General features: G+C 32.9%; 1 protein-coding gene across 2 annotated transcripts in view; it reads right to left on the bottom strand.

Annotated features, from left to right (window-relative positions):
• Positions 1 to 1,383: 1,383 nt before the first annotated feature.
• Positions 1,384 to 17,998, bottom strand: part of LOC134528007 (caspase-1-like) — a 32,585-nt gene continuing 15,970 nt past the window's right edge. For both annotated transcript variants that reach the window (XM_063361166.1, XM_063361165.1), the window contains exons 5-7: positions 16,912 to 17,090; positions 12,355 to 12,487; positions 1,384 to 11,355 (exon numbers count right to left, since the gene is read on the bottom strand). In XM_063361166.1, the coding sequence (XP_063217236.1) occupies positions 11,099 to 11,355; positions 12,355 to 12,487; positions 16,912 to 17,090 (569 nt within the window). In that variant the 3' untranslated portion in view covers positions 1,384 to 11,098. The remainder of the gene's footprint in view (positions 11,356 to 12,354; positions 12,488 to 16,911; positions 17,091 to 17,998) is intronic.

Raw genomic sequence — 17,998 nt, 5'->3', positions numbered from 1 at the left:
CCCCCCCCCCTGCTTCCAAACCGATACTCGCTAAGAAACCAGCCCTACAATGGCAGGATGCTGTCACTCACAATGCTAGACGGCTTTGCTTTAAACCCACTTCAACCTTCATGACAAGTCTGTCACCCTACAGGCCACCTCTAAAGTAAAGAAAATATGTCAACAGACAGTTTATTTTTACTGGTTAGTTTACATGTACGTTTTCTGCTTGCCGTAACCCGATGTTACGAACCCCGGATTTAACGAAGCAGTGATTTTACGAATACATTCTCGGGAACCGTCAAAAACTTGGACATTTTGACCAAAATGTGAAAATCAAAAGGGAAAAAAAAAAAACTAAATGAAAGATTATTAAAATCTGTTCATTTTAGCACACAGCGTATTTTTGTGTCGGCTTTAATACTTACAAAATTGGGTTGTAATAGAGAGGTGGTCGCAATAAATGGGGTCGCAACAAAAAGGTTTTACTGTATATGGTGCGATCAATATGCAGGGACAACTCTTCTTGTGGGTTTCACAGCAACACTTTTGCAAGTGCAAGCCCACCCCCTCTGTGAGAGGCTTCTTAATTCCAGAGGGAGCCCGGGTAAAACAGGCGCCCCCCCTCTCCCCCCCCCCCCCCCCCACAATCCGTCCCTCCATGGGATCTAACACACATGTAAACTAGTACTCTATGTTGAAATCTTAGTGAATAAAGCATTTCAAATCCCAGTCATATGCTTGTTGGCTTTTGACGTTCAGTAGACATGTACATGAATTCCAAAATTCAACCTTTAGAAAGAACCAATTAAGACCTTTCAAACCTGGAAGAAAATAATTTTTTTTACACAGATAATTTATTTATATCATTTTTTTAAATTGGTTTTGCCAAGAAATAGAGTAAAGATGTTAGAAATACAAAGAAAGGCCTAACATTTTCACTGACACTGCACAAAAGATAGTGCAATCGTAGAAAAAGTAACAAACATATGACCGAGATATACATAATTTAATTTCTTTTAGTTGGTCAAACTACTAGTTCAACATTATAATGTAGTGATACAAATTATCTTGCTGACAAAGTGTTTAAAAAACAAATGTAACCATTTCGAAAGCAGTGACACCTCTAAAGGCATTGTTAATTAGCTAACACCAATTAAGGGCATGTGAAACAAATTAAAATTCACGAACTTGAAGTATTGGAAACAATATTGTAACTAAAGTATTTCTGATGAATGTTACAAACGGCTAAAAAACATTTTATCAGGTAAAGTCTTTTCATAACAAGTTGTATCTCCACTGATCTTCAAAAGTAATAATGTTTAAAAATTTGTAGTAGCTTATTAGCAATTTTAAATAACACAGGCTTAGCTAACTAAAAGTTCTGGGGATTCAGAATTACTATTTTATGCCTTAAAGATCTTTTACTCCGTTCATTTCACTCATATTTACAAAATTATTACTAGTCCTGATACAAACTTGTCAAAAGCACATAGGTATTTCAAATTCAAGAACCAAGTATCTGAATCATCAAAGATCTAAATGATCACAAAAACTACTTAACTTACAACTATAAGCCTAAAAAAAAGTACTCCAACATTGATGGTGTTGTATTTTAAGGGCATTACCAACATTAAAATCAAAAAAATGTTTGTTATTTAATTAAAGTTGACTACACTTTATTACAAATGTAAAGTGAGGAATACATTGATATATAATTATATGAACATTTACAAAAAAAACAAAAATTTATATCAATTAATTTTGTTGATCTAATAATTACTTATATTTTGCTGATAAGGCCCCTACACACAAAATCATGGTTTTTATTTTCAACCTTTAAAGAAAATGGCACAAAAAACACAATGCATCACAATTAAAACTATAATCTTCATCACTAACAACACAATAATAAAACCTAACAACACTCACAATACAGTCAAAATTTTAACAACTAAACTATTCAAAAAAATTTAACTATACTGCATATGCCGCAAGTAAAATCATAGGGATGTTCCAGTTTTGAGTTTGAATCAATTTTAATTGTACTCTATTGACTATTGCTCATGTGATCCACACATGCTGAAATAAACAGCAGTGACCTCTTGTATGAAAATGTCCTCTTGCTTTGCTACCAAATATTTTTGTTCAATTATTAGTTATTGTTATTAATACTGTGTAACAGGCTCAACTGCTAGAAATCATTAATAAAGATTAGTACAGTAAATTGAGTGAAAAATCTGTTCAAAAATTTTTTAATGCCTAGGAATGAAGAAAAAGTCAATGTACAGTTTTATAGTCTGGTAATAAATATAACATGTAGGCCTGTGCAAAGCTTTAACTAAACAAAACAATTAAAGCTCTTTTTAATATTTAATTAAACTTCACCAGGAAGATTGCTATTCGTTTTATTTGAAGCTTCGGTTTTGAGGCAAATTTCATGTCTGATGTAAAGTTAGGTATTTGTTGCAAAGCTTTAAAACATGGTGCCTAAAATTCACTAAAGGAAAAATATTTAGTTTTTGTGTTTTGTGTATGTTTTGCATGAATAAAGCAAGCATCTTAAAAAAAAAACAACTGCGGTACTCAGGTTTTTTTTATGAATGATTAATAATAATGTTATGCATGGTTAGTTTATAATTTTTACTGAATGGTATTATATATGGGGCCCAATTCATTAATCACTTAGTTCAAACATTATAAACATTAAAATAGTATTTTTTTAAATTCAATCCAGTATTTTATAATATTAGTGTAATAGAGCCTTTCTCAATTTCGCAAATATTTAAAATAAATATCCATTTGATGTTCGCTTTGCATCATAGTACTAATATTCACACAGACCTAGTAACACACTCAAATATGTACGCATTTACTATTGCAACACTATTGTTACAGTGTGGCTTTACTAACCACTTCAAATAAATCCTCTATAAACAGTAACAAAATGTCACAGCAAAAATAAAAAAACATTATCCAACCTCTTCAGATTATTTCATCATAGTTGGCAAAAAAACTGTTAACGTTCAGAAAGTTAGTTTCATTTCAGTAGCTAACTGTGGCATTAACTGTGAACAAATGAGTGCTTAATTCAGGCCACAATAACATAAAAATACAAGCAGACGAAATTTCACAACGCACACAAACAGCAGCATTGAGCTACGCTGTGTACAGCATGCTGCATTCAAAAGCTCGGATTTCAACAGGGAGCCAGCTAATCTGTGGCCAAATCATCTGGTGGCGAGAGTGAGTGCAAACTTGTTTGTAAACCAGAGAGGAATTCATATTGATACTTGAATGTGTGTGCACACACAACATTCTACCTTGTACGGCATTACACAATGTATGGCTCTTACAGCGAAACCTATCCTTCAAATAAGAGCTGGTACTGTGTGCAACCATCATTTATAAACATAGGCCAAATAAATTTTATTTTCCTGGCAAGAATGGCATTTGATTAAAACACCATGTTATACATAAAAAATGTCTTCTCATATAATATATAATTTTAAACAAAAATAAATAAACACGTCTATGAAGAGGAAACAACAACCAAAAATTAAAACATACCAACAAATCTATTAATAATTTAGAGTTTTGGAAGATACCATAGAATAATTAATTCTATCAGTTCATCAAATATTTTTAGATAGGACAGACCAATTTAATTATGTACATAAAAGAGTGAATACAGGCACAAAAATGATAATTTAGTTTAGAGTATGAATTAGGCAGAGAAACATAATTATATATACGTACATTAAGCTTGTACACACTTAAGAGCATGACATCTATTTAATAAAAACCACTTTATGAGCTGTGCCCGCTACCTCAGGCGGTGCGAAAGTCTACAGCAACCAGCATATATACATATTTCAAAAAACGTTATTCAGGAAATCTTTTAAGAATGTGTAACTTTTGTTGCAGAGTCTGGCCACCAACCTGCTATCACAATGGTAGTGTTTTAAGAACTCACAATTTTATTAGAGATAAAAACAAAATGGAAAAAACAAAATGATTGATTGTCGATAGGGAAAAAACTTTTTAACATTACTTTTCCACCAGGGGAGCTAGGCTTCAGAGATAAATCGGCGTATAGCAATTTCCCATGAATGGTCTCACAAACCGATTACTGAATACTTGACAAAACAATTTTGATGGTTAATTTGTTCAGTTTTTTCTGTAGTGCGTTGAATCATGGACCATAACGGAATTGTATATAAACTAGTGATGTGCGAGTCTCGGCATCATCGAGAACGAGTCGAGACAGAAATTTTCTCGATCTCGTCTCGAGATAATTTTTTTGGCTCGGAATTTTCGAGAATTTTGTAAACAAGAAATAGGTTAGGTAATATAATATATTGAGGCAGCATTTTGTGTTGCGTGTTGAAATAATTAACATATATTCAACGTAACGTAGATCGTATAAAATAAAATATACTTGTTACGATAGTATACACGATAAATTATTAAAAAGTTAAAAACGAACAACTTCCGTTCACAAGTCACTACATGAAACGGTAAACGTAAACAATGAATTGTGCTGTGGTTATCACATTAAATTACAGAAGAAAATTATTATTTTCCGTCAATAAAACCAACATTAAAGTTAAAAATAAATCATTTTCGGTATCAATATCAAGTATCAACGTAAAACGGTACGGTAAAAAATAAAAATATAAACATGACTGCAGAATTCTTCCGCGATTGCATTTTGTTTTATGGCCTTAGGTTATACACACGGCCAGCAGTATATAACAAGCAACATGATGTTTAAATTGCGGTCCGTATCGATAGTGACATATCGATAGTGGCGAATGTTCAGACTTTCATGATCAAGTACCGTCCATGGCTCAAGGAAACTGTATAGACTATGGAGTCAATAACGTATGTTTACATACGACAATAGGCAAATAAACTTGAGTGTAAAGGTAAAGTTGTAATTGCAATTGTGGATACTTGATAAAATTATTGAATAATTATGTATGTTTGTCAGATTATTGAGTTTTACTTTTTTGGATCATATTATCCTGTTAACTAAAGTACAGATTTCTCGATCTCGACTCGATTCTCGAGAATTTTTAAATTGCTTTCTCGATCTCGTCTCGAATTCAAAAAAGTCTTTCTCGCACATGCCTAATATAAACGCAATAAATGCCTTTGAAATGTGCTTGCCAAGAATACTACATATTTCAAGCGGAGTCCGAAAAACAAACATCTCAATTTCAAATGAACTAGTAAACAATCAGCAAAGACTATCCACAATTTGCACGAGCAGCATCTTTCAATACTCTCAAGTGTGTGTAAGGTCGCCTAAAATGAAGAAGCACAGTCAAAACACACAATCTCAGTCATAGGATCACTATTCATGACTAAGATGCTGATGACTGACTATAGAAGATAATGTGTGTGCAAGTAAATTTTTTTAAATGAAAATAAAAAACTATGCACCATTATGAAGTCCTAAAAGAAAACATTTTGATTATGATCACATGCTGATTAGACAAACACATAAACCTACTTTTTTCAAAATAGGTACATACAAATGTACCTGACTGGTAAATAAGCACATTTAGGAAAGTTTAAAAAAAAAAGACATTAATGAAGAAGAAAAATTAGCAAAAATAGTACTATTATTTAAGCATTACCTGGTTAATTTTATCTAATGAATTTGGACAGATGATAACTTAAGTTAGTTCTATTATTTATACTAGGGATGGGAAAACAGATTCCTAATTTCATCGATACCTACCAATTCTACTTTAATAATCGAGAATCGAGAATCTGTGATAAAATTCGATTCCCGCATGTAGCAAAAAAAAATCATTTCACAACATTGCAAATCTGTCAGATACAATTATTTAACGACTCGTTGAGTGGGGTTATGACTGACTAGACGCATATATAACACAGTCATATTTCCCCAAATAAACAATATCTAAAACTTGGGTCGATGTTATACATAAGTCAAAGTACAAAAATTATTTATAAAAAAATTATCACTGCGTATTAGTAGAGGCCTGTTCTTTTCGCAATCGCGATTAAACGACGATAAATGCAAAATCGCCACAACACAGCGTTTTTACACAAAATTTAGTATTAAAACGCGAAATAGCAGTGTTTTTACGCGAAATTTAAATACTGGGAAAAAGACTTGTCTCGTCACTGGTAAACAAACACCGCAACATGGCCGCTACTGAACATTAATCATAAATCCACTAAAGCAAACAAAAGCTTAGACACACTCACATTATAATGTTAAACCCAAAAATATACTGTAAAAATACGCAAAACTATGGCATTTATTTTCCTTTCCGGCATAATGTTTGGATAGATAAGACAAACAGGCGAAGTTTTAAAGCGTATGCACACAGCTCGGGGCACTGACGTCAGCTTGGAACAGAGACACCGGATAAATACAAAAGCAAGCAGATTGGGCGAACGGTGGGGAACAATGTTTGGAACAGCCTTACGTGAGTGGCCATACCACGTCAGCCGGGGGTGCTGGCATGTAGTTGGAACAGCATCGTAGTATCAAGCAGATTATCGGGCGAACCAGGTACCAGGCTCTGGAAACTCTTAAAGGGGACCTTGGGAACTATCTTTACTTCGTCACCCAGCATACGGGGCAGCACAAGCATTTTAAATCGCGCCAAAAAGCGGAAAAATGTAAACAAACATTAATTTTCGAATGGACGATGATGATTAGTTGGTCAACAGTGTTTTATAGATTTTGTTGGGTCGTTACCACAACGCCGAATGTCAAAATTGACAAGGCCGAAATAACAACAAATGAATTTGTGTGCGTTTCTTAAATGTAACCTAACGCCGAAATACCACAATCAAGTACAACACTTTCATTTGCTAGTTCTCTAGTTTTTGCTTTATTTTGTTACTGTTTCATTTCACAAATTTTTTAGTTAATTTGTACCCTTCTCTAAGTTAGGCAAGTTGTATGAACGAAAATAATTTATACTGCTCAAGGGAAGCCTAAAATATTTTTTTATAGTTTATTCTGTATTACAAAACAAATTTTAGATTAGTTTGACCCCTTTGACATATGAGCCATTAACTTCTAATGATGTAAACATTTATATGAGTTAATGTTAATAACTTAGTTGTGTACTCAAATTTGATAAATATGAATTTATGATGTATGCTACATCATATATGTATTGAAAGCTGAAAAAAAAAATGTTGCAAATCGAATTTGAATTATTTAATATTAAGTTAACTAGGTGAGTATCGAGTATTGAGAATTGAAGGATTTTTTAAGGAATCGCTAATCGGGTATCGCAATCGAAAATTTTGGAATCGTCCCATCCCTAATTTATACCTACACATCCCTTATAAAAATTTAATAATATTTACACAATGCTTTATTTTGTGCAGAATATTTTCCATACAAACAAACAATTTTACAATATCACAAAGAACATATTGTTTTTAAAACCAAGTGAAGCATAATAATAAATTCCTAACTGAAAACAACCTGTACTGTATTGCAGTAGAAATACTGTACGTTAGGTATGTTGCTGTGACATTCTAGTACCATTTACAAATTAAATAAAACAAAATATAATACATATGTGGCCTACACTATTCTCTTAAAAATATCCGAAAAAGTTCCAACTGTATTAAATTCTTATTTTTACAGGAACTAATCTGTGGCAGTATAAAATACAATACAAAACTTAAAGTAACATCAGTCATTTATGTTGTTAATCTACATGTATTAGTTGACTGTTACACATGATGTATGATGTATGAACATAAGACATAACTAATATTGTGAAATTATTTTAATAAAACATATAAACATACTTAGGAAACCACGTAGACAAATATATTTCAGTAACCATTATTTAAAACAATAAAATATTTTTAACATCTTTAAAAATAAATAATTCTCTATGTGAAACTTCAATAACGGTACACTTTAAAAAATTAATAATATATAAATAAAATTTTGAATACACAGCTTAAATGATTCAGGAAATGTAGGAAATGTTTCAGACCTGCAAAAATAAATACAATGAGCAGGCTACAAAAATTACTCCTCAAATTACATGAAGGTAGCTACAAACAACACACTGTATGAAATAATTGAGATCACATCACTACTACAAACATTCTCAAGATGTTATATACAAAAAAAAAAAGGATATTATGGCCAATACTAAAAAGGAAACTCACTTTAATTCCTTTCTTGAAGGTACAAATATCAAACATTTATGAATGTGAGATGCTATTATGTGTGTGAAGTGATTAAAACCAGCAGTTATAAAGAAAGTACACAGGAAAAAATATTTTTTTTTGTAGTGAATAATCATCTGGAAAAAAAATCAACTTTGAGCTTCGACAAAATAAAGTTAGCTTTAAGGAAATAAGTAAATACTAAATGAAATACATACAAGAATCTTATAGTTACAGTATAGAAAGTACGTCATTCAATTACAGTGCAATCACTAAAATTACAGATTTTACACCTTTACTATTAAGCAGCAAGAAGAAAACAACATTAACATACCGAAGCTTGGTATTGCTAAGCAATAATGAATCAGTGAGAAATTTTTTTCCTCATTACTACACAAGTTTTTTTATTTGTTCCACATGTTTTGTCACGTTTCCAGCAGTCTGGCTATAAATTTATATTTCTATTCATTGCTATGCAATAGTATTAGATTTTTTATAGCTAACATTACTTAACCACAAAAAATGTACTTCTTTAACAAGCTTTCAAAAGTTCATCTATGATTTTAAAAAAAACCAATAAAGACTTGAGTATTTCAGAGAAACATGAGATAAAGCTTCTAATGAACTGGAAAAATACCAGCTTAATATATATTTTTATTAGTGAATCATTGTGTATAAAGAAAGTAACTTTATGATTTAAATGTTACAAATACAAGGCAATCATTTATACTATTAGAAAGTGATTTTTCAATGATATTAAAAAAATCAAGATAAATCTGTGGCAATAGAACTAAGGCACTTTCATATGTTTCAAACATTTAATTTTAAAAAGACATGTATTTCTATTATTAAAGTTACGTTCGGTTAAAAACCTTTATGCTAAAAATAGGATCTAAAATTGCAATTATGAATTTGATTTTTAATAGTATGAATATTATATGAACAGAGAAAGAGAATAAATTAGAAAAATTCTATGTGATCAAAATTCAAACAGTAAAGATTTAAGGTATTTTGTTTTAGTTCTTCCGTATCAACTTTACACATATAAGTAAATAATTACAAATTGTTCAAAACCAAGTTCAAAATTCAAACATTTTCTGGGCAATTGCCAACTAAGCTACACTGAACACAAATTTTAAGATACAAAAAACACTTTTGGTATAAGAAATACCATATTTATCCACATAACCACCGCACAATCTTTAGTAAAATGTGTGATGAAAACATGCCAACGCAGCATGGCAACAAGTTTCGTCAAGCTCCAAGGTTGGTTGACCTGCTATTGCTTAATGAACGGTGGATATCTGCATTAGGTTTGCATGTGTTTGTCAGAAAGACATTGCAATAATTGTTACTAATTTCGGACTGATTGCAGAAGTGATTATCTGTGGTTGCTGAAAAAACATAATGCTTTTTCCTCGCAATACAGTAAACATGTTATAATTCACAGTTAATCCCTAAATAAAATATTTACTGCCTGATCTTTGTAGGGATGTATATTTGCAGAAAGATTTTTATTGCAAATATTGATAAATTTAATAGTACTCTTGTGCAAGAATAGAGTGCTTACAACAATAACCAGCAAACAACACTGGTACCAAGACTGCTATTAGGTTTACAGTAACTGTAAATCCAATTATATTATAATTGAATAAATTACAAAGTCCAGAATAGACATTAATATAAACTTGAAACATGGTCACAAGTTCTGTTATAAAAGTTTATTGTGAAGATTATTCTAAACAACAAATATTTTTGCCATGGTCAAAATATTTGAGGTGCGCGGCTTATTCTGGTAAATACGGTATGTACATAACCTGCAAAACTGGGTAACTGCCAGAATTTCCTTTCACACTAGCACTAGAGAATATACTTTAGACTCTAGATAGTACTTAAAAGACTGGTCGTCAAAGCACCCCCAAACCTATAACTCTACCTAAGCTTGAAGGTATATCACACAACTTGAAAACAACAGCTTTTAATGATAATTTCTTAAGCAAACTTCAATATAAACAGAAATAAAAAAAAATAAAATAAAAACTGTGTCACAGGCTATTAACATATTAACCAAATCTTAATTTATATTTATAACAATATTTTAAGTTTTTACTTTTACTAGGTAAATTTCAAGTCACATAAAACATCCTTGCAGCACAAATATAAGAACTTGGCATCAATCATTGTGCATATTATAACATACAAAATCTTAGCACAAAACCCAATTTTAGAATGTCAGTTAAGTCAGTTCAATAGCAACTCTGAACTATTACTATTCAATACTGCCATTGCACAACATAAATGGTAACAGCATCTTGTAGATCTACCACATGAAAGTATGTATGTTACAAATAATACATCTAATTATCATATGCTATAATGAGCTACATACTTAACTAATTACAAAAGTACATCTGATGTACTTATAAACATTTTGAAAAATTTGCCATAAAGGACTCACTTATTTTCAAATAAATACTGCTCAAAGAATTGTTATAAAGACACTTGTATACATGATATGCAAAACATAACATCATTACTACTAAAGTTATTAATTTTTACATAGAATAAAATAATGTGCCTCACACCAGTTAAAAAATATATATATTTAAAGTTTTAAACTCAAATTACGAATATTTGTGGCAGAAAACCATTTAGGAAATTTTTATATAACTCAAAAAGTAACTACACAGTATGTTACTAAAAACATTATACAGTAATTATATAGTATAGTAGGGTATAACAACCTTGAGCAATCTTTATTTCTTACGTCTTGCACTTCGTACATAACTTTCTGATGCGTTAAATGCTAAACAGTAACTAAAATTTTCTACAGGAAAATCAATACTAAAGCACTCGCGAAACCAACTCCAATGCAAACTTAACGTAACATCGCTGCTGGGACGAGTCGCCCGAACCAGAGCCATCAGTCGGCGGCGCTGCGTCCGCCCTTGGGCCGGAAGTAGACGTCCCGGATGAGCATGGAGACGGTGGACGGGATCTGCTTCTTCTCGCTCATCCACGGCTTCTCGTCGTTGAAGGTCTCGTACTCCACGGCCACCCGGCGCGCCACCATGGTGAATATCTTGAGCAGGTCGACGGTGGTGGCGCTCTCGGCCAGCTCCGAGCACAGGCACTGCACGTACCACGTGCCCTCCTCCGGGTTGCGGAACGAGTAGAAGCCTGCGCACGACACCGGGCAAGACTCTACGCCTACACACTTAAACATAGAGAGGCTTCACGCAACAGTACATAAGGGATTATGATGGACACCATACTTGAATAATATTTACTAACAAACAAACACTTTACTCTGCAATAAGTTTAACCACATGAAACAAAAAAAAATGGATTATCTTAGAAAATATTAAATCATATTTCTTCTGGTGCTACCATAGCATGCACGCTCTACCATAATGCTCTCGTTAAGGTTAGCACAGGAAATGAAAGAGTTAATTGTAGCCAGCTGCCTTGGAGGGGCTGACCCTTTCACATATTACTCCTTGCTAAAAAACTGAAGGAATAAATTAATGAAAAAATTAAGTTTGGTTTAAAAGTCTCTTCGACTGCTAGGTCATGAGATGAAGGTGGGGTGAAGAGCTGAATACGTGAGATGAAACAGAGATGGAATGAAACGGTGGGGAAGATTGCGCGGGGGGGGGGGGGGGAAACGGGAACACACGGACAGACACAGGTGTGGCTCGTGGCAATGTCTGCCATATATTCCTTCTTGCAAACCCGAGGGTTGCTACAGGGCTGGCTCCAGGAAGTATTCTTAGTAGGGGCCATAGTACAAAGAAGGATGCAGTTGTAAAATGTTTGATTTTTTAACGTTCTCAGACTCATCCTGTATATTTCTACTCCAAGCTGGAGGACATTTTCATGACTGGTTTCTAAATAAGTTTGGTTAATTCGGTGAGTAAGTTAGTATGAAAAGTAACTTAACCTACCCCTAGTATAAATAAAATTGAACTCGGGAGAGGGAGGGGTGGAAAAACTATTGCTCTAACCACCCCTTCTTTGGAGATGCCTTGAGTGTAACTGACCAAGATTCATTCCTGAGATTGCAAACATTAAATGTAATCTCACCAATTATATTTTAGACACACATGGTAAACTCACTAAGTCTCATTAAAAAAAAAAAAATTAAACTAACATTAATTACAGTACTGTTTTACATACCATCCACCGAGCTGTAGGCAATCAAGAAATCAGCATATAACGGCAGCTTGTAGGACTGAACGCTAGAATCAGTCTGAGTCGTACTTCTAGCGACCATCCTAACCCCGGTATCCAATCTGTCCCCACGACAAGCCTGAAAAACGAAAATTTAGAACATATGTCAGTATGAGAATGAGTAGTAATTTCACAGATTTATTTGATGCCTGACTAAGAAAATTTTGTGGATTGATTAGACAAAAAGAAGGTAAATGTTTCATAATTTGTATTTTTGCAGTACTTCATGATTCAGACAAATTTTATTTCTCACAGGAGCCAGCAATGCAGACAATGAACATATAATACTGACCCCAGTACATCTACATGTCAAAAGATTATAAAGAAAATATGTTCAATAACTAGTTTTTGGGTATACTTAAAGTCTTCTCATTACACTTAACCACATTATATACCCTACATTTTCATGTTTACATTAAGGTTATATTTTTCTTAAACACATAATAATATATTAAATTTTTACTAAAATGTAGAAACTGTTGAAAATCATTTTGAAGTTAAACTTCCTTATCGCCAATATTGTAAAGAGAGAAAAGGGGAGGGTTAATGACAAATAGAGTCCAAACAACTAAGTCTCTTTGCAAGTTCTTCATCGCCATGTTTGTTACAAATGTTAACCTCCATTTTTTACTATATAGAAGGCAAATTTATTATCAACCGTGTTTTATCACATAATCGTCACACATTTTATACTAAAATCAGGTTTGAAAAGTATGGGTGCGACATTTATGCAAAAATAAGCATTTTTTATTGGGTGAAGTTATTAATAAAAACAAAACCTATTCATGGAAGTACGTGTACTTAAAAAGTAGAGTATACAAAAGAAGGCCAAACAATTTAAATAAATAAGTCATACAACAAAAACATTTTTGTTACTTTAAATATAAATCGAAAACTGTGACCCGAACGTGAGCCGGAACTAACGCAGAACTATCGTCGTAGTACACACTTACCACAAAAGAGTGTGAACTTTCAAATATAGTTAACTCAGCACTAGACAGAGCGCGCGCGTAGCATGCAATCGGTGAGTTATCTATATTGATATTCAACTATGTGTGCACGCTCTATATGGAAATTAAAATAACCAAACATGAATGATGCAAACTAGTGCTGGCTACATTTTTATTAGCGGTACACAGTGACAACGAAGATGAACAGATAATGTTTATAAGATATGAAAAAGTCTTTAACAGAAAATTTACATATTAGACAACATAATTTCTGTTAATTAAAAAATTCCCTAATCGTTAATATCCCAATGAACATTAGATTTCAACTTGAAAATACATTGTTTTATACGAGAAACCTACCTACACAAACTATTAACTGCAGGACCAAACATCTCATGCAAAGTTTATGCGAGAATTTGTTTTCTCCAAATTTTCACGCACTAAAATAATGGTGTGATGATTATGCACGTTCGGCGATTATGCAATAAAACAAGGTATTTTAATAATCAATTTACTTGCAAAATTCACATATGGCAGAAGCAGCACTCAATGGCTTGTTTGCATTATAGCACACTTACATACATGCACACTAGCATACTTGCATATTTGAGCAATCACTTTCCACACTAGGATACTTGCCAAAAATACTTATACCCTTGCACACGTGGATACTTGCCTATACACTTTTATATGTATTTGCATGCTAATACAAGCGTTTCAATTTTTCTTTATTATACAAAATTTCCTAACATTCTATCTGTACAATTTCACTTCTAACACAAATGGTGGCCAAGCAACCATGTTATTATTAATAGCATGTAGTTACTTAATAAGAATCTTTAAGAGAAAAGCATTCTCCTTACAAGTAATATTTATATTAATTAATTAATTAATTCTTTTTACATTCACACACACATTTAAATAACAAAATGTTAAATGAATCAAGATATAAAATTCAGGAAAAATGGTTAAGACAAATATTTGAGGTTTTTTAATTATTTTTTTCTCCAAAATTTTAACTTTTTTATGGAATCACAAAGTTTGGCGCAAATACAGCTATGTATTTCCACAAGTTGATCAACGCCACTTAGCATGGCTTTTTACATTCCCCCAACATTGCACATATTTATCACTGAATGTAACCGCATGTTAGTTTTATAAAAGGAACTGACTGGAAAGGGTAGCTTGCTGCCCTTTATTTCTTTTCGAGAAGAGGACTGTTTAAAAAAATAATACCATAGCCAGGAAGGATGTAAAAAATAGTAGCCTTCTCCTTCGCCTTTTTGTTAGTAGGAGGGGTTGTAAAGAAGTAAGGAGCAGGACCGGAGGGAAGAGAAGTGGGTGCAAGAATAGCACCTCACTCCCTCCTACGGTAATAAAGTAGCACAGAAAGCAGACAAAAAGAGGACCGAGGAGGGTTTACACCAGTGCCATATTTCTTATGCACCAATACGACTTCACTTATATCTATGGATTTCTACTGAAGAGACTATATTGTGACCCACATTCGAGGACGATCCTTACGGTGAAAAAGTTGGATTTCTTATGAACCAAATTATTGGTGCGATCCATATGAGGGTGAATACAGTATGAATTCCAATAATTTTATATACAAATATACATAATTTATTTTCCAGAAAGAAAATGTAACATGAATCGGACTATTGAATTTCTGGTAGTGATGGGTCGATTCCGATTCCGGAATCGGTCGGTTCCACCGATTCCAGTATAATCGTGGGATTCAGAATACAATGGTTTTGGAATCGACCGTGACCGATTCCTGCATTGTTTTTAAGTTTGAAAAATACATCTCCTACGCAATGTAAGAAAATATTAAAATGCATGCAAATATAATTTTTAAACTACATAATACAATCTTTTTTTACGTAACTGATTTCCGTATTACGTCGATTAACGTAATTATTTACTTGCACCGCCATTTTCCCTACAGTACAAATGCAGTATCTACTTTCCCGCTTTAAGCGAAAGAATTTTTTGGAAATTACGTTGTAACAGCACTGCATTTAATAGTAAACCTTCAAAAATAATTAGACCAAACCATAATGTTTAAAGAAAATTATGTAAATGTAAACGGCAAGTAAAATAATGTAAACGTTAACTATTTGATCATGGCAGCTACATTTGCCATTTTAAACATCCTAATTTTTTGTTTGTGCTACCTGCCATGGTAAACCATACGGCCATAAACCAAATCTTTGGTGACGTGAACGTGAAAATTAAGATGTTTCACATCTCCGCACTTTAAACTTCAAAGAATTAAAATGAAATAATTTTTGAATGAGATTTTACCCAAATTCAGAGTGGATTACTGCGACTATATTAAAATAAGTTTAAAAGCAACAAAACCAAATTGCTGTATATCGGCATTCTTGTGCGTGTTCAGCGATGCTCGTTTTACATTGGATATATTTTGGAAAGGCAGTTGGCTAGTCTGAATTTCCAAACATTGCTGCTGAAACGTTCGTAAATTTTTATTACCAAACATAAACATTCTTTTTAAAGTAGTTGTGTTAGTTAACAGAATTGTTTCCGATAAATTTCTGAAATGAATTAAACATTAACACGCGATTATTTGAAGAGTTTAAATATTTTGTGTAAGAAAATCTCACCATAAAATGTGGAAATTTTGAGATGCTAAAACATGCACATAACTTTCTTACTCAAGAACCGAAAATTTATTTTCTCTTTACGGTTGTGAAGAACTGCAAGACTGGATGGATTTATTCTTTTCACCAAGTGAGATAATTAAGTTCTAGGTAATATATTAAGACGTAAGCATCTCTGACATTTTATTTTAGTGTGGTGCATATTTGTTTCTTGTCATTTCCATCATAATGAGATAATAAACTTTTATTTTTACATTTCCCTCTTTTTATTTATTTTTTTCGCCCTGGTCCCTTGAAATATGTATAAACAAGGTTATATTGTCATTTTATTTGGATCATTATTTAGTTGTGCTTGAAAATTAAATTCTTAACCTAACCATACGAACCTCTTTTTTTACAATTAATTGAATTGATAATGTAAGGTATCTAAAGTTGGTTAAGTTATAACATTATTTACAATTTACGTCATAAGACATCTTTGATTATTGGCAGTGTTTGAACACGTGTTTCATCTAACTATATGCAAGGTTAAAAGGCCAAATTGTGCTAGAAATTCAAGGTAGCGTAACTTGATGGTAATGAACTATGAACATACTTTTTAACATTATATACGCTGTATATAATGTCAATTTATGCACAGAAAATGAAACACAACACAATTACATTTTTAAAATCATAAACAAACTTTTTTTTTCTGATTATATTACTCTGTTGAACATTGTCAGATAAAAATTAAGGAATCGGAATCGGGTTCGAAGAATCGACCCTTTAATTTAAGAATCGAAAATGGAATCGGAATCGGTATATTTTTGGAATCGGCCCAACACTAATTTCTGGATAAGCAGTCTGTATTGAGACCGGCTTCTTAGTAAGTTGGCACCTCCTTAATAAAAACTGATGCAAGCACAGATGAAAAAACCACTTACCTGAATAACAAATATCTTTGGTTTCCCGCCCAAGGACTCACACCTGTCTGGCGTGAAAGGCAACCATAGTATTTCTGCAGGATAGTAGGCATCGTATGCCTTAATCAAGCCACCCTGGTGACCGTGGGTCAGTACCGTAACCCAGAGACAGTCAGCTTCAGAGTGGTCTTCCTTGGCAACTTAAACACAAAACAGCATATGTATAAGATTTGTACAAAGCTTTGACTAAGCAAAACAATAGAAGCTCTTTTTTAATATTTGATTTGACTTCACAAGGAAATTTGCTATTCGTTTTATTCGAAGCTTCTGTTCTGATGCAAAGCTTCGCATTTCTTGTAAAGCTGAATGCCAGCCCAGCAAGTCACGTCCCTCGCCAGCGCCAGCTGGGCGAATGGCGCGGCAAGCCAGGCCGACGCAGCATAATGGTGCCATTCATAGCGCCTTTCACGCACTCCTCAGATATTTTAACAAAAAAATTTATACTTACTCGTAACATACTCACTAAAAACCAACACAAGAAATTTATTTACACACATACTCAAGACATACAGCAATTATAATTTTTTTTTTTTTTTAACCAAAGATATAAATTTGCAGAAGAATCACACTACACTTTTTTAAACTAAAAATTGGCATTAAATAGTATGCAATCTATATGCGGGTAAATACGGTATTTATATTCTATACAAGATAAATTTCCAACATTTATTTAAGCCTTCTAGTCTGTTGGCAGCATTAAAATGGAAAATTATTTGACAGACATGCGAATCATTGTGAATCATTCGACTTGATGGACGGACATGACGGATCATTGCGAGTCCAACTTAAGTGCGATTGTTAAAGACCACACAAAAATTAAAAACAATGTACCTTGAATCGTTGTTTGGTTATGACAGCAAAAGACTTTGCTCCAGTGATCACCAAGTTCTTGAAAATGCTTTGAAACAAATGTTTAAAAGATGCTCAAGCACAAAATGTCCCAGTAAATGGCCGAATGTTACAAGTAAAAGCAAAACAGTTTGCAATAATTATAGACACAAAAGAATTCCAAACCAGTTCGGGGTGGTTGCACTGCTGCTGGAAATGA

The sequence above is a fragment of the Bacillus rossius genome, chromosome 1 (assembly GCF_032445375.1).
Source record: "Bacillus rossius redtenbacheri isolate Brsri chromosome 1, Brsri_v3, whole genome shotgun sequence".
NCBI lineage: Eukaryota > Metazoa > Arthropoda > Insecta > Phasmatodea > Bacillidae > Bacillus > Bacillus rossius.
This window is presented reverse-complemented; position numbering and strand designations above follow the sequence as displayed.